This window comes from Phalacrocorax aristotelis, chromosome 11 (assembly GCF_949628215.1).
Source record: "Phalacrocorax aristotelis chromosome 11, bGulAri2.1, whole genome shotgun sequence".
In the NCBI taxonomy this organism is placed as follows: Eukaryota; Metazoa; Chordata; class Aves; order Suliformes; family Phalacrocoracidae; genus Phalacrocorax; species Phalacrocorax aristotelis.
The window spans coordinates 20431098-20449440 of NC_134286.1; the positions used below are offsets into that span (position 1 = coordinate 20431098).

The window sequence follows — 18343 nt, forward strand, 5'->3', positions numbered from 1 at the left end:
AAATGTCCCAACTCTACAGTTCAAAAACTGCAGTCAGATACGCGAGTATGCTTTGCCCTGGATCAATGGCAATGACTATCTACACCCATAGCAACACCGCCTGATAGTAAAGGCTTTGGGAAGTTGTAGGGGTTGATTACAGGGAAGTTTGAACAATCCTGTGATTAGAAAAAAGAAACAGGAATTAAACAGAGTAGTAACTTCAGCTAAACACATGGGGGAAGCTGCCCCGTCTGCACAAATACTTGCCTCTAGTCTTTCGTAAATAAGGCCAACATCAATATTGATGTGATCAGTCATTCTGTGTTTTTCAATTTTACCCCTTAAATTTGCCATACTTAAGTTTGCCATACTGTAGCCTTGCAGTTGGACAGTTAACTTCGCTGCGTGGAACAGGAGGAAAGGGCCAGTGTTTTCACAGAGAGCAGACAGGCGTTATGGCAGCAACAAGGACTAAGACTTGAAATTGCTGACAGCGACAGAGCAAGAGTTGATGCCACTGGTAGCCAAATCCTCATAGGGAATCTACGCCCAAATGCAGTTACTAGAAAGTTGGGTTGCAGGTTTCATTTCCCTCAATCCTGTGCGTCTCATCCCAAGCTGCCCTCTTTGTTTTCATTCCTTGATCAACCACATCCAGGCTGACTGTCTGACAGCAGTCACATTTCTCTCAGGTGGAGTGGTAAGTAGAACACGCAACAAAGGCTGATTACATCACGGAGTCAGTAGAGACAGGCCTATGCTAGTTAAGGAAGGTGGGTTACATATTATTTTAAAACTTAAATCCGGTTTTCAGCCATTATGCTAATCCACTTAAGGCTTGGAGTCCTCCAATTTTTCTTCACTGCTTTCTTCTATGAGAGAAGGCTCTGTCATAAAACATTTCCCTTTAACTGCCTCTTCTCTATGTCCCTCCCCAGCTACATATTCTAGCCTTGATAGGATAAACCAACGCAGAGTTAAAACTTATTTTATACACCTATACTTGTTATACCCACTAGGAATAAAGTATGACTGTACATTATATGAAATGGGTAGAAAAACAAAATGAAAATTAATAGATCAAACCATTTCATTCAGTATCTCAAGCATAAGAGAGAGCAAGAGTTTAAAACTTCCATGCCAAAACCTAAGTCTTACTGCTGAACAGAATACATGAAAAAGTAATTCATCAACCTGTTATGAAATTCTGTGGTAACCTGCTTCCAAGTTCAGTGTATTTTCTTGAAGGAGCTGTAAAACAGAAGGTATTTTTCATAATCTGGATTGGTTTATTTTTAGGCATTCAGGTGGGATATTCAATTAACACATTCAGCCTAAAGGACTATTTTACCCATGATAAACTTCTTATGTCCTAATATACAATATTCAATACTGTAAAACTCTTTGGACAAGGGTAGATTTTTATCCAACTAACCTCTTAGTAAAATTATATAAAAATCACTAAATCTGAATCTATCTTTTCATAAAGCTCTGCAGAAGATTTTAATACTACACTTCCTTTCTCTTGTGTTTCACCAATATAACTGCAGAGAAAATTGAATTATAATAAGTACATTTTATTAGGAATACAGTACTAGCATTTTTAACTACGGGTATTCTCATCCCTCCTCACGACTTAGGCAGATGCATCTAATTAATGATGAATCACTCTACATAAATTTCCTGTTTAGAACATACTGGCAATACCAGCATAACAACCTACAGAGCTCAAAACGGGGAAGAGAAACTCACTTGGTCACACATCATCACCATTTCGTTTATAGACCCCAAAAAAGTATTTGTTTATTTGTTTTTAAGGGGGTGGGTGGAGGTGTCCCAAGAAAAACTGTTCATTTTCAGATTCCTAGATAAACTATAATTATGCTATTTCAAAGAAACTATACTATTGTATGCAGGTAGACACGTATACGCTACACACTGTATACAATATACAACTAAAGATCACTACTAGAATTAAAAAAAATTTAATTTATCCTGATTCAAAGCACTACTCAGCATATTCGTAATAAAATCATGCATGAATGAAATTGAGGATATTTTGATCCTTAAGCACCAGGTTATTTAAGAACAGCTGTTCTTCTGTACCATTTTACTCTCTGAAATCCGGGCCACAATTCCACAGAAGGTGCTGAAAAAGATAAGAATGAACTAGACAAACAAACTGGTTCTGCTTATCCACTCTGTATCTTCAGAGTAACTGAAGAAAAGTGACTCCTGGTGACAAAGTAAAATAAAGTCAGAATATCTGCCTGTATCCTCAAGTGAAAATTTTGGTCAAGTTACACTTTCTGAAGTGGACAGCCATTCTCATTCCTACTTTATTAATTTTTGCCTTCCCTGAAGAAGGTTTGGGGTTTTTTTCCCCTCTTTCAACAATTGTCATATCTTCTGCAGGAGCCTATTGCCCACATACTGCTGGATCAAGCTAGAACGCCCTAGTTTCTGATCCCTCCTGGGGAGGCCTGTGGAGCTCCAAATTTGAAAGTTCAGAGACATTTCAAAGGTGCTTCTTTTATTCCTCAAACGCTCTCCTCTAGAAGCTCTGTCATTGAAAAGAGTAATACCGTGAAGGAAACTGATCACAAGTAACCCTCTCTTGCTTTTTTTTAATAACAATTGATAGAAGGGAACAACTTTTTCATACATTCAGTTATGAACTTTACATTTCAGTGGTCATTTCTGAAGTTTGGTTGGCTAGTTTGTTTGTTGGGTTTTGTTTTGGTTTTTGGTTTTGTGAGTTTTGTGGGTGTTTTTTGGTGGTTTTGTCTGGTTGTTTTTTTTAAAACAACAGAAAACATTTTTGGTGCCATAGACATGAAAAAGGTTCTCCATAAACGGTAATAGAATTCAATATGCCACTGAACAATTAAAAAAAAACAACTGATTTCACAAAGATTTTTTAAATATAGGTTGGTATATAGTTTCATTTCTCTCATCTTAAAAATTACTGAACGCTCCTCTGAATAGCCTAGTATAAACTTCCCCAGCACGTGGCCATCGCTTAAATACTGTGCTGAAAATACTTCAGTTCCCTTTGATTTGCATCACTTTTCATATATTTTTACTTCAGCTTTCAGAGTTAGAATGCAGTGACAGGAATCTTACAAGCATTTTTAAAGAGTTCCGCACTATTTGATTTGTGAGAATGGAAAAATCTATGAGCAACAGAGAGTGCTTTTGGGCCATCACCTTCTTCCTAGTCAAAAGGGGTAATTTTCTGTACAAGCTCATTATTCCTGATCAGGCACTGTACAGAGTACACTTAAATGAAACACTCTCCAGTGCAGGGACAAGTTGTTTTTCCTCCAGTCTGGCTCACTAATGGTTAAGATTTTAAAGATTTTACTTTCAGAGAAATTGCTTTGAATTTTATTATAAACTGCTTCTCATTGACCATTTTGATTGCTGAGGTTTTAAAGGACACAACCAGAAACATTCCAGACCACATAATAAATAAAACCAGCACAATAAAGGTAACTAGGTCTTTCAGAAGTTTGAAAGTACTTCAGGAGATGAGCAGTTGATTTCTTCAAGCTGAGCAAAGCAGCATGAAATAAACTTCAGCTTGGACCAAACTAGTGAGACATGTAAGAACATGTCCCATTTTAATATTACTTAATACTGGGCTTGACAAGGGAATCAACAAGGTGTTTTAACAGCAAAGATCCTGCAATGGAGGAAAGCCTCAAATCTAAAGTAATCTGGAGATACCAATTATTTTACGTGATGACAATTTTACAGATCTACATATACCAGAATACAGTTGCTATTTTAAAGCACTATAAACAATCTATTGTAACTGAGTGGAACAAAATTCCATTGATTCTTTAGAAAACAAATTTAAGAAAACTCTTAGAAAAAACAAGTAGAAAGCTTGCAACTAGCTCTAGTGATAAACTTATTAGTTTTCACTCTATGCAAAGGAAATGGAACAATATTAAGGTGAATGAATTTAGGTGTAGATCAAAAAATGAAGGATTATGCTGCCAGGGAGTGAAGGATTATCATCACTTACCTCCCTCATCCAGAAGCTTCCCACTCAGGGGCTGGGATGTATCTGAAGAGTAACATGTAATGGAAATTTGTAGCATTAAATTAACTGCAGCTGATTGGAAGCACCTGATGGAGAAGAGGTGAGAATACCTGCTGTTTTAGAAGTGTGAATAGGATAATCCCCAAATCTGACTTTCTGGTCTTCTGCCCTGACATTAACTATTAAGGTTAAAATTTGTCTGAACACTGGGAAAAATACTGTAACAGTCAGTTACAATAAGCTACTGGGGAGTAGTTTTCCAGACCAATAATAAAAAAAATAAAAGGCTCAAGTTACGGTTTTTAACTGAAACCACAGCCTCATGACACCAGTAGTCAAATAACCAGGCAATATGCTTAGCATCAAAAGGAGATACAATTTTTTATTGATCAGTACAGTGACACAGCCAAAAAACCCAAAACGAACCAAAGCACACCTATCATCTCCTCAGTAGACTATTTAAATACATAAGTCAAGGCTACAGAAAACAAAATCTTACCTAGTAAGTGTGTACTCCCTGAGTCCTGAATGCAGGTTCATGGCAGAAAAAGTACCTATGCATCCACGCAATCGTTTATCTCGACCAATCTTCCACGTTACAAACAGTGGGCTGTTTTAGGGGAGAAAAAAAGACATGATCACAGAAGCAATATTGACAGTCAGTGTGAAATTTCAGCAACAGAGACCTTCCATTTCAGGCATGGGGGGCCAAATCTCTAAAATAACTGTATCTGAGCAGGCCATAGTATTTAGAAGTGTCCCTTGCAGTTCCTTTTGACCATTCTAGAAACGTTGCTCATGCATTATAATAGAAAATAAGATTACTGGAATAGTTAATGATCAGAATGAAACTGCTTGGTAACAGATATGATTTGCTCAGTCTCTCTCACTGTTACCCGTTAGCCTCCTCCTGTGAAAGGGAACAGCCTCGCCTTCAGACATCCGTACATAAGGAACCCTTTACAGAAGAGAAAAATACTGCTGTCACACTAGCCATCCCTCCACCTGAACACAAATACTTTGGTCCTTAACACTGCTGGCAAGAGACTACCAGAAATCCTTGGAAGACAAGAAAATTTAGGAACACTCTCCAGACTTAAAGAACTGCCTGAGAAAAGGATATTTTCCTCTATGAATCCCAAGCTAGTATTTAAGAATCTCAAAAATGACCAAGAGTGGAGCAAAATCTCTAATAAGTTGCACATCTCATTTATATGAGTGTGACAGTTACAAAGAAATACTTCTTCTATAAACAACTTTGTACCAATCTATACACTAAATTAACAAGAAAGAGACTAACCACACAACTTTTTGGGACCAAAGTTGTCCTTGCAGTTCTACAGCACTGCATCAATACACAAGCAACAGAAACCTACACAAACCTGAATTTCTCAAGGAAGTGAACATGGCTCCTGGCTACCCAGTCCTCTCAACTCTAACAGAGACTTCTGATCCTGAGATAAACAGGGACATATAGAGAAGAAAAGCATAGAAAATTTACTTTTTCCAGAAAGGAGACAAATCAAAGTGGATTATACAAACAGGAGTGCACTTTCCCTTACTGTTAGGCTTAAAAAGAAAAAAAAAAAAAAAGGCATTTCAATTAAACAACCTGACACAAGAGTATTCTTGATCACCAATGGGTTCACATTTCTGCAGAACAAGCAACCCCCCCTGCCCCTCCACCCAGCTGCAGAGCACCTCCCCCTTAAATCCTGAAGTAAATCTGGCATTAATTTTTCTGAGAAGTCATAGGCCATTCAGGCACAAAAATGTATCATTCTTGATATGAAGACTGCCACCACGCTGCACTAAAGCTGACCGAAGGTGCATCTCTGACATTCAGAGCACCTGCGACCACCACATCAACACTTAAGGATGTGCAACTGATTTCTCTCCAAAGCTACCGGATCAGGCGCTGCTCCTCAGCATTATACACGTGTACAAACCGCCATCTGAATTCAGCTTGTTTTTCTTTATAGCTGTTTCCTACTCAGTGTCCTTACTACTATACAGTCCATAGCCACTGCTATGAAGATCAAGAAGCCCAACATGAGGTAACCTACCTCAGGCCAGCATCTGGGAAGCAGGAGACTACAAAGCAAACATAACTATCACATATGCCTTTAAGGAGCGGAGCAGATCCAGCACAGATACTGCCAAAAATTCACAAAAAGTCAAGTTGGCTGCATCAAAAGGTAAGAATCTTCTTCGACCACTACCAGCTGCAAATAATGAGCACATTTACAACAGTGCACTGTCACTGCAAAACAACCTGTGGTAACTATGTCCTGTCTGACTCCTGATCTGAAGGATCAGTAAAATTATAATCTAAATTTCTCTATTTTGTGAAACAGAACTTCCCTTTCTAGCTATGCTAAGATTCTTAAACTATATTAAGGCTAAGAGCTTTATTGTATGAGCAGATCAGTCACTGCACAACTGCATGAATCACTGCACTTTGTAACAGAGATGGATGTAACCGTACTGGGGGTATATACATAGGTATGCGTGTGGTTTTGGACTCTCAAGAACAGCCCGTATTCCTCGTCTCCTTCCATCCCATTCGCTTTGTCTCATGTGGCACAAGACATTCATCATGAATGAAAAGGAATGAAAGGTAGAGAAGGATATGCCTCTCAGTCTCTACAGCACCAGCACCCCGTCCTCTCATAACTTTCCAAAACCTGTTACCATCTGCTGGCAAAGCAACTTCTTCCCTGTTTGATTAAACTGGACAAGTTCCCTTCCTTCAATGACGATGAGTAGAAGAGGAAGCTGAAGTCATATCTTTCTTCTGGATTTCCATTTCCTGTCATTTCCTTTTGCTTCCCCCCCCCCCTTTTTTTTTTTTTAAAGTTGTTTGATAAAAACTGTAGAGCATAAAGCCAGAAGGAACTATTACCTAACATTTAGCAGAATGCAGGTCATCACGCTATTCTCCATTCAGATCAACAAGTGGCATTTTACTGGCATTTGCAAGACAGGTATCCCAGTTCCTCTAAGTTCCAACAAAATTATTAGATCACAATGGCACTGGAGACACTCTCTCCCCTTGTACAGAAACAAGCCAGAAGAAGATTCAAATTGGACTTTAGGATTATTCTCTTGACCTTTATCTTTGGATTATGAGATTTATTAGCTGTAAGACACTTAGTGGAGGGCTATAATTCAGGGAAACATATATGCATTTACTTTCTTGTCAAAACGTAATTCTTTCTAGGATGCATCGCTACTGCTATTAGGACGATAGAAGAAAACATCCACACACCATCACTGAATGTCAAATAGGTTACTGAAACATTTGCATATGCTTTGGAGTCCTTGTCAATGAATACCAACAGAAAAAGTAAAGGTTATATATGTATATTTTTGTACTAATGGTGGTGGTAGTAGTATAAACACACTGTTTGGACTAAATTTAAACTCTATCAATTGGGTAAATGAACCACCACTGGTAGCCATACATGCTATAGGCCACAAAATCTGCTGAAAGCTGTTCTTCCAACCTTTCAACTTACGTATTCCCCCACACTTGCCTCCCTGTTCCCCAGGAGCCACTAAAGGTACCACCATGCCTACCCAGAAGATACAAGTCTACTGAACAGAATTACTTTTCTTAATTACCACCACTGATGTCTTCAAAGAATAATACGGACCAAAGGTTCAGAGCAGTCAGCAAGCCAAGAGGATTCTTAAGATCTTAAGATCCAAGAAATAAGGCCAAAAGGGACCTTCAGGGCTCCTGCTATCATAAGGAATAATTATATTATATAATTGTGTTCATAAATGACCCACATTCTCCATCTTAAAAACTACTAGAAATAACGGGGACAAAACCCCCAAAATGAAAAATTAGGAGGTTGCCTCAAAACCTCACTGAAGTTCAGAACCTCTGGAAACATTCTGATTTCCTGCCGAAATGTTTTCCCAGTCAGCTTGTACCTAGCTATTCTTGTGCCAACATTGTGCTTTAGTTTGAATAGTTCTTTTCCCTTCCTGGTTATTATACCCCAAAGTATTTATAGAAAGAATTTGTATGCCTCTTCAGAATTCACTGCGCTGAGCTAAATGGGTTGTGTTTATGCAGTTTCCTCTCAAAGGGGATCTTTTCATCTGACCATCACAGCTCTTCTCTACACCTTTTTCCAGTTTAAATTCACCTTCCTGAACATCAGCGTCCAGAACTATATGCAGAATTACAGAGGAGGGTCTCGCAGCTGCGCTAATGCTTCCACCTCTGAACTCAAAACACTGACTGCTACATTTTAGGATTAATTCTCACAGCCTAATATAAAGTCCAAGTCTGCCATTCAAAACTTTACAGAGCATTTCTAGTTTTACACTAAATGACGACAACAGAAAGCCTGCTCATAGCTTGCTATGCAGAGAAAAGCATTCATTTCTTTTTAGTTATGTTCTTCAGCTTTTTATCGCCATTCTTGGTTTCAGCTGTTTGCGTATTTTCCCCAAGCCTGCAATGCTTGTGTTTTAAAGCCATAAACCCACAAATAAACTTGCCGTCTAACATAACTACAAATCTGAGCTCTGAGGCGAAGTGCCAAACTCCACAGATATCGATGTCAAGAACAGCTACGTAAATTTTCAACTTGAAAAACATCCTTATTTCCATCTGTTATCTGTTTTTCTTAGAATAGAATGGAGGGTTTTTTTATGAACAACATACTGTTAGACCTAAAATGAAAAGCTGCACCTCCAGGCACTTGAAAAAAAAAAAACCAGAAAAAATAACAGAAGATAAAATCTTCAGTAAAAAGCAGAAGAGGGGGCAGATGTGATGCTGGGAGTCCCTTTTTTCCAATGACATACAGCAAGGATATGCATCGCATGCTGGAGATCCGAGTCCTCTTTTTGCCTAAAGAAGTTTGAACCCACATATCCCACAAGAGTGGGAAAGCATATTGGGGCGGAGCACGCTCCCCTTTCTGACTCTGGCTCCCTCTTAATCTAGTATGAAAGCTGGGGCAGGGGGGGTGTTTGGTTGGGGTTTTCTTTTTTTAAAAACCATTCACTGAACCAGATGCTGCACTTCCCTGGGAGGTCTCCAACAACCAGCTTCAAGTCGTTCTCTTACTCAATTTAGGGTGAAGCATCTTATTAAAAAGCAAAACAGCTCTGAGCTTGGGAGTGAGCCCTCTTGAACCAAGAGACTGGGAAATTTCCTTGTCTGATGGGTTATTCAGCTTCACTTCATGGTGCCAGGAATCACTGACATACCCCGCTGACAGTGTTAACAACAGGAGTGATGCAGAGCACCCCAAATACGCAGTAGCTAAGAGTTGGTGGAAGATGTTTCAAACTGTACAGAAGCAGAAGAAGGGACCAAATCCAGACCCTCAGAAGCATCTGTAAATATCTTAATCATTCTTCTTTCGTAAGGATCTGTTTTTTGTGATTTTTTTTTTTTTTTGCTTATTTGTGAGCCACACAATGAAAAAAATATTTCCATCTAAAACTACTTACAGGTGCCACAACAAATTCACAAGCCACCTGAAGACTATAAACTTTCCATCCAGCCATTGCCTAATTTACTATTTATGGAAAAGTCTTACCCAGATCTAATCTAAAAAACAGGCAACTGGTCAGTTATTTGCTCTAGAGATTGTCAGGCACAACTTCATGAAAACCAGCTGATCATATATTTTTTTTCCCTATTTTCAGTTGCAAAACTGAATTAAAGAGACAGTTGCAACAAAGTAAGGGTTTAAACTAACATTGCTTCCTCATATACAACTGCTGTCAGCAAAAAGGGCATACGTACATATATAGTCTGTCTCTTTGAGAGACTACTGAAATATATGCATGTATCCAACACCCTAAGCACTGACCTTAAAGGCTAGCCAGAAAACATGTGGCTGAAGCACAGGACCATGGGTCACGGGATCAGAATGCTGCCCCATGTGCCACTTCAGCTACTGTTACACTACTTTCATTAATGAAGAAACTAGGACAGCCCTCTACTTTACTTGAGCATTAATCTGTTACAACTTCTGGAGAACTGCAGCACTTCGCATGAAAGTCAAAGTATAAACCTATATAAACACTGAAAGAAAGTAGCAAAATAGTCTCTTACACACCATGCTTACCCATGCCCTAAGCATATTTTTTATTAATGATTTACAATCAAATTCACCTAAACCGATTTTTGACCCGCTTGCTATATGTTACTGAAAATATTTAGACTGCAAGCAAAAGCGTGCAAGCTATTTTGGGAATCAGTCAGCTATCACAGTAAAGAGTCAGCATGCCAATAACTTACACTGACATCATGTAGAAAGCACTCTTTAAAATATCCTTGTTTAATATAACGCAGCACCGGGTACAAGCTGCCTTTTATTTAGCAGTACATTTAATAAAAAAAGTGAAGGGATTCTTTAAGTTGGGGGGTGGGGGGCAAAGGCAAGCAGAGTGAATCCATTGGTCTTTCTCTGGTACCATCAGAAGCAGTATGACGTGTTTCTCTTCCTTGTTACGGATTGGAAGGAAAAGAAAGGGGAGGAAGGTGGGAAGAATAGGGAAAAGGAAGGGGAACAGATCAAGAATATTTCTCTACTTTTTATAAAAGATGAGTGAGAACCTTTTCGGTTTCATTTGAAGACTCCCAAGTATTAAAAAAATCTTGTAGGACTTTGAAGTGAAAAGGATTAAACTTGATGAACTGAAAGGTAAAAAATAATATTTAGACAGACATTTTAATTATAGTTATTTAACCTACCATCTTTTATTACCAGAGAGGGAAGTCTCTACAGCCCTACTGTTACTTGACACCCATGCCTGCAGGATCAGACACTTAGAAAAGTCAGCACGCTCACCCCATTGTAAGACCAGAGTGCTCCAAGGATTTCCAAGCCGCAACACACCCAGAAAATACTCTAAACAAGCAAAGCTGCAATGGCAGTGTCTTCCTTTTTGTTTTACTTAAGTGAACAAGCTACTGCTGTAAATTCTAGAAATTTTACCTTTTATTTGTTATTGTTTTTTAGCATAAACCTTACCGTCTTATTTAGGATCATGCTCCACCTTCAAATAATGCTAAACCCTCGTATAATACTGTTTCAAACTATCAGCATTTGGAGAAAGAAATTAAAGGTTATCATCAGAACAGTACGCTGCGATCCCTCGCACAAGGAACGCCAGTCTTATTCAGAATTGCAGAAAGCAGCCTCCCTGCTAACCGATGCACTCTAAACTTCGTTATACTCCAGGCTGTGGCATTTCCAGATGTCACAATTTGGTGAGCTAATTCACATTACTAAGCCTTATTCTCTTACATTGAGTAATGAAGGAGGCGGGAACATGTACAGCAATAGTTTTATCAAGGGCATCTGTACATACACTCCGAGGCACAGGAGGGGGCAGTTATGTTGAAAGTATCTAGTTTGTGATGAAAGGGGAAACTTGATGGATGGTGTTACGGAGCTGATCAACAACAATAACAAAATCTGGTGAGTGCCTTTCTGCAACAGTCATACAAGCACACAACGTGGTGCCAGGGCATTTTAGCTTACCAGATATATTCTGGAAAAAAGTCTGGTAAGACACAAAAAGGTCAAGGCAAGAGTTCATGAACCTCCAAAGGGGAATAAGGAGAATGGCAACACCAGCCCACCCCCCAAATTTATAAAGACAGAATTTGATAAATGTAGGCAATTAATACATAAGATTTTCTGGAACACAAGAAAATCAAGAGAAGGAAGAAAAAGTCAGTAGCTCCTCACAGGAAAGGAAATTTCCTCAAACAGAACAAGCACAAGTGCAATAAAGACTGACAATCACGGTAATAGATCCACTTAGAGAAATTGGAAATAGATCAGGTTACTGAAAACAAAGAAAAACAGCAAAGCACAAGAGAGAGGCACAATCACAATAACCAATTTGCAATGTGATATATGAATATTAATGAGTACAAAGGAAAAACAGCTCTCATTTATGAGAAGAAAGAGAAAGACAAGGAAATTGTTGGCCAGATACTTGACTCAGACTTAGGGGAACGTCTGGCAACAGAAGATGCTAAGAAACCCAAACTGTAAAACGTTCAATTCAGAAAATCCTAATGGTAAGAAACACGAATGCTGGGACTGACTGCCTGGGAGGACATACAGCTGCCATCAGCAGTGAATCCTCAAAGGCCTCCAAAACCAGGTCAGGGTCAGGAATATTGTAAATGTATTTGATTCCATCCTTTAACAGGAGACAAGACCAAATGCCCTCCCGATGTTTACTGCAGACTCATTTTCTGATTTTGTATGATGCAATGTAAGAGAACAAAGGGGCAATTCAGACACAAAACTATCTGTTAAATTATGGGAGAGACAATTGTCATTACAAACCTCCAGGATCGGGAGGGGGGGGAGGGGGAAGAAGAGACAAAAAAATCCTACATTCATCTTGTTTCCTTCTATGTAGCAGTATTACAGAAGTGAGTAGAGAGATATAACATTAATCATATTCTAAAGATCAGAAAGCATTAATTTATTTATTGCTTCAAAGAATTTAAGCCAGAGTAGTTTCAGAGAGCTTCAAGGTGCTATCCAACGTCTACCTGAGAGCATAAGCACTTTCTGAACCAAGAATAGAAGCCAGTTCCTTCAGCAACTTACCTACAAGTTCAAAGTGGGCTCTGAAGTGAAAATTTAGAGAAGCCCATGGCTGGTATTTTTCCTATTCTGAAAGCCAATATAAAGACCCTTTGAGGGGAAGGGTAAGTATCCCTCTTTTTCCTAGAATTAGCTCACCTTAAAGACTTCAGTTTCTCCTTCAGCCTTTTTAGCCTAGATGCAAAACAAAAAGCTAGTTTTTCCACTACAGTGCCACTTAACACATGTTTTGACATAAGTTAAAAAAGCACTACCTGCCTGGCTACTTTTACACAATCGGAGAAAGAATCGGCTACTGAGTAAAGTGTCCGAAATCCATCACCCTGCCTGTGTCCAGTTACACACATATCCACAAAAAACCCCACCTTACTAGGTAAGTCTAGACTTTTCATCTAGAAAAATTCATGAAGACTGGGGCATGTCAAAACCCCCCATAGATTTCCCCAAAAAGGAGATCATTTATGTTGTGATAAGAGTCTTCTTCCTTGTGGGAGATATGCCAAGATTCTTAAAAATAGTCTATATTGTATTACTCCTTCAGTACATTCAGTCAATGAAGAAGGTTCATTACTGCCAATACACAATGATCCAAGACGATCACTACAATCTATTGCCTTCGGAAGCTGTAAGCAAGATCTCCAATTTTTTTATTTAAAATACTACATAATTACTGAAAAAGTTATTAACTACTTCTGAGGGCACAGCATATTCTTTCAGTTATTCTCAGGAATAAATCATCAAATCAGCAACTCTTCCAACTACTATATTTCAGAAACAAACGTGTAGAAATTTCTTTCTTTACCCATAGAACAGATTTAATATATTTGGTGGTTTTCCTGAAATCTTTATATGCCCTAGAGAGATCAGCCTCACAATCAAAACCGGAGCTCCTAGGTGTGAATTTGCTAGCAAGTTCTGCTTAGCTAAGCAGCTAATCTTAAGGAAGGTCAGAAAGCAGCTACTATTTTAAGAAAATCTAGTTTAAATAACAGTATAATCAGGGTTAAAAATAAGAGGACTGCTTACTGGTAGGTCATTTTCTAAAGCGAACCTACAACAGCTTATTTAAGATTGCATTAAATATATTAAAATTCATTTTGAAAATTTACATGAATTCACAAATACAGCCAGATGATGTGGCTGTTCATTTGGCTGTGGGACCGGTGTTGCTGCTCTTGTATAGTATATAAGACGGGGTGAGGCAGTACGGACAGCATTCCAGAAAAGAGAAGGTAAAAGTAACAATTTACAAGGCAAGGGACAACAACTTTCAGGTATGCCCAGATTGGGTGCTCAGTCAGACCCTACTATGTATTTACAAAGTCGTTCTTTTGCACCTTCTCCCTCCAACTCTTACAAGACAAACCATCAACTTCATGAAAAAAATTGTTTCTATAACATATGTTCTTAAGTTTGCTATTCGCTTTGCTAAAATAAATATTTACATGTAACAAAATCCAGAACTACTCAGAAATCGCATGAGTTGGTTATGTAGGCTTATTTACCACTGCTGAAGAAAGATCTGAATAACTACAGTTCTGCAGAGAAACAAAATTGACAGTAGAAGTTATGTTCTACACAAGCAGAGAATCACGGCTCAGGACAAAAGAGGTTTTACGCACCTTTATACTCAAGACAGTTTTTAATGTTGCCAGCCCACAAGTGTGCCTGAAACTAAACAGATGGACTTGCAGCACGACATAACCGCACTTTCGAAAAACAAGCTTCAAAATCGTAACATCCTCCATAGAGATACTCCTCAGGGCGGTACGGGTGGCAATGTCAGAGCACTTCTGACACCTGGACATTCCTCAGGACGGCACCCTCCATACAGGTCATCTAATTACACGCTTCATTGCTCAGGGTTACTGATGCATCTTTACATCAATATATCTTATTTTAGGGTGAGACACTTGAAGTTTCCTCTGAGATTGAACGTTTCTTCTCCACATTCCCATAATGACAACATCAACCGGGTATAAACTGACTTTGTATGAGGGACTGATTTGTCATGGTGTCTGCACAGACACTCAGCTGAGTACACACACACTAACCAAGAGGACGTACCAGTTCATCAGCTCATACTGCTTCAATTACAATGCTTCGACAATGTTCCAACTGCAGTTCTTGTCCACCACAAACCCAAGATCATCAAGTAGTTTTATATCTCAAATCAGCAGATATCAGGTTTATACATCTGGACTGCTGCTAAATCATTAAATTAAGTCATCTTGAATTGAGTTTCTTCAGAACATCAATCCCTAGGGTAATACTTCAGCCACTAAAGCCATTTGTCTTTCCAAGACATTAAGATCAAGCTTAAGCAAGGATCCAACACAGATCCTGTGCAGTTAGGCCAGAAAGGGTATAGGTATGGCTATATTTTTTAATTAAGTTTTTTTTCATTAAAAAACAAAGCCCACACTGAAAAAAAAACAACCCACAAAACAAACCAAACCTTAAAAATATTTCTAGCCCATACAGCTGTGGAGACAGCTTTCCAAGTATGACCCAAGTATTAGCCAATGCAGTATCACAAGGCTATTCCAGCACCTTGGCCGCCAACCTTAGCAACAGCAGTGTTAAAACAGCCTTAATGTTTACTATTTCTTGTCAGAATCATGCAGGCAATAGAGAAATCATTAGTCATTTTAAATTTAAAATACTCTCTGAAATGATGAACAGTGGCACGAAGCCGACACCTGCACAAGAGAGGCACAGGAAGATATGATTTGAGAGTAGACATGAGGATGAAAAAAGCAAGAAGTAAATTGGAAAATTCATAGCTCCTCCAGAAGAGTCTGGAAGTGAAGGAACAGGGAAGAAAGAGTAGAGTTTTTTGATCATCTTCTGAATGCTAAGTAGAACAAGTCTGCTAATCTTCAATAATAAAAGCTAATGACGTAAAAAGGAACTACCACAATGGGACAAGGGGCTACATCCTCTTTAAAACACAGCAATTGTGATGCCAAGGCCCCTCACCAGGGTTTTATCACCGTACTTTCTGTGATCACGCACACCGTGATCCCCTGCTCTTCCATATTCACCTCTGACTAGCAGCTTAACCTTCTATCTTGTAAACTTCTGCTAATCTCACCCTGACTAGCAAGGTAAATGTACAAACCAATCTCTATATCTATAGATAAATCTCTATTTCAACGCCAAAAATCACTAAAGAGAATAAATAATCAGCTTTGCTTTTTTTAAAAGGCTTACTGGTTTATACATATTCTTTCCATTAAAGATGCCTACAAGTCTCCCAGCACAGGTCTAGAGGGAGCAATGCAGCTTGAAGACAGACATCCCTCAGCTACTTCCAGGCAAGCATGCTTATCTGAGCAATACAACGCCATACCTGTGAAAGCAGATAGGCTGGCTCTGCACTTAGCCTAGTTGATTCTGGCTCTTATTAAGCACTAGATCAGGAATTGCTGAACTGTACAATGTTTTATAACAAAGCCATAACGACATAACACCCCTCTGATCAGCATTACCACCTCACACAATTTGAGATGTGACAAGGCATTACAGAATGGCATAATTAACAACAAAATCACAATTTAACACACACTACAGAAACACAGCAGTAACAGGCACTGTTGACACTACTCAAGGTAAAGGTGATGAAAAGCAGGTGTGAGTTTGGACTCGCCAGCTCCCATCTCTCACAAAGCCAGGGAACGCTCTGACCCACGGATTCCAGCCTTCTCGGCAGCCCAGCATCAGAACGGCATGGACGGAGAAGCCAGAGAAGTGCATCTCTACACAGCTCCTCATGGGAAGCAGTAGGGCACTCATGTATCCTCAGGGCCAAATACCATTGGTATATACAATCTTATTTGAGAACTGACAGCTTAAGTGTGTAGTCCTGCCTCCATCAGACTCTGAACTTGTTACGCTTCAAAATTCCTTCTTCTGCCCACTGTGCTCATTTCTGCATTTCATGTATTTTTATCCCTTGTTTTCCTTCCCCCTTCCATTTCCTTTTCCACTTGTGTCCTCCCTCCTTCTTTTTCACACTTAATCTATCTCCCTGTGTGACCAGCTTTAGAAAGGAAGGGAAGAGTAATACTCAAGCTATTGCATTCCACATGCCCATTACAGGCCAGGGAGGGCTGAGGCCTTTCTCCCTAAATGGCTCACTATTTGCTTTCATAAATTCTGGAACCCTCATTTTGATTAAAACCTCTGGAACATTCAGCACATTCCCCAAAACTCAGTAAAAAGTTACGAGAAAGTGGATTTTGAATTTTGGAATGCAAACGTGAAGACTTAACTCCTTTTATCAAAATAATGCTTAATCTTTCAAGACAGTACACATGCTTATTAAACACCCAGAGTAAGGACTGTACCTCCAGATAAACCTTTGCTCTAATGTCAGAAGCAATGAAGAACAAGTGCTGACATATTCTAGGTTATCAAGACACCATAATTTGTAACATTTAATAAAATTATAAAATAATATGTATATTTACATTCTAAAACTGTTCACATTTATGTTCTGGCCTACTTAAGCAAACTGGTTTTCCCCAATTGCATAATTATGAACCAGAGCAGAAAAATCAGACTTTATGAGGTTAATAAATCAATTCAGTGTCATTACAAGTTATTAACTTCATTACTTCAGAGTCTGCAGTCACCTGATTATGACTTTCTATGGGACATATTTAAATATTTTTAAGAAATGTAATTTTGTTTCCCCAACACCTTTATTATTAGTCATACATTATATTACTTTTAATCAACTCAAACTAACTTCAGATTATACATTGGAACTATTGATTTGTTAACGAAAACTCTTCACAAACATTATTAAAGCAAAACCGGTATTTTCTCCCTGGCTATTCCTACCTTTCTCATACCCTAGAAGACATTAAATTATGTTCCCTTTCATAGCAGTAGACAGAAAAAACAGTAAAATACTGCATCTGAGCCAATAAATAGTTTGTATCAAGTAACTTTGGCTACATTTTAAGTGTTTTGAACTGGATAGGTCCCAGCCAAAGTGACCTCCCCACCCAATCTTCAAAGAAAGTAACTTAAAACCACATGCTGCTCCAGTATCTAAAAATGAGCTCAAAACCCATGTACCCCATGTTCGAGTGTAGTCAGATTAACAAACATGTTAACAAAATAACAAGTGTTCAAATTAACAAGCACTTAAAAGGACTGGCACTACTCATCCTCCCCCAGCAACACTATGCGGTCTCCTCTTGAGGAGGAACAAGTTAGTCCTGAATTAGAGATACTAATGTCAAAGAAAAACATTTTAAATGATGCAACACAGCCACCCTAAAAACATATGATCGGAAGCTTTGCAAGTTGAAGTTGAAACAATTTCAGTACCACCAAAGATCTCATGTACAGTATATGATCATTCTGCTTACAAACTGGAAGTGAGACAGAATATTTCCAGTGAAAGCATTTTCCACCAGCTTTTTGGTTTTGTTTTTTTTTTGTTTTAATCAATGCTTTGAAAGCAGTCAGCAGAACCCTTTCCTTAGATTTCATGAAGTAAAATATATCCAAAACCAAATGTGTTGAGAATGCCAAAATGTTTTGGAAAGCTGCATAAGGTCCCCAGAACTTCTACCCTGTAAAAGAATAGTGAAGATGATACTGAAGGAATCAAAGTAGCTCCAGCTCCCAGATTCTTTTCCTTAGAAGTCACTAGCAAAAACACAGCAAA

General features: G+C 38.7%; 1 protein-coding gene across 3 annotated transcripts in view; it reads right to left on the reverse strand.

Moving 5' to 3' along the window:
- The window catches only part of AMMECR1 (AMMECR nuclear protein 1), an 80505-nt gene that overhangs the window by 39566 nt on the left and 22596 nt on the right, over positions 1 to 18343 (reverse strand). For 2 of the 3 annotated variants that reach the window (XR_012662767.1, XM_075107237.1), the window contains exon 2: positions 4536 to 4646. The exons of the other annotated variant lie outside the window; for it this stretch is intronic. Coding sequence is in view for 1 of the 2 variants with exons in the window: in XM_075107237.1 (XP_074963338.1) it covers positions 4536 to 4646 (111 nt within the window). In the remaining variant the exon portion in view is untranslated. The remainder of the gene's footprint in view (positions 1 to 4535; positions 4647 to 18343) is intronic. 3 annotated transcript variants of the gene reach the window in all.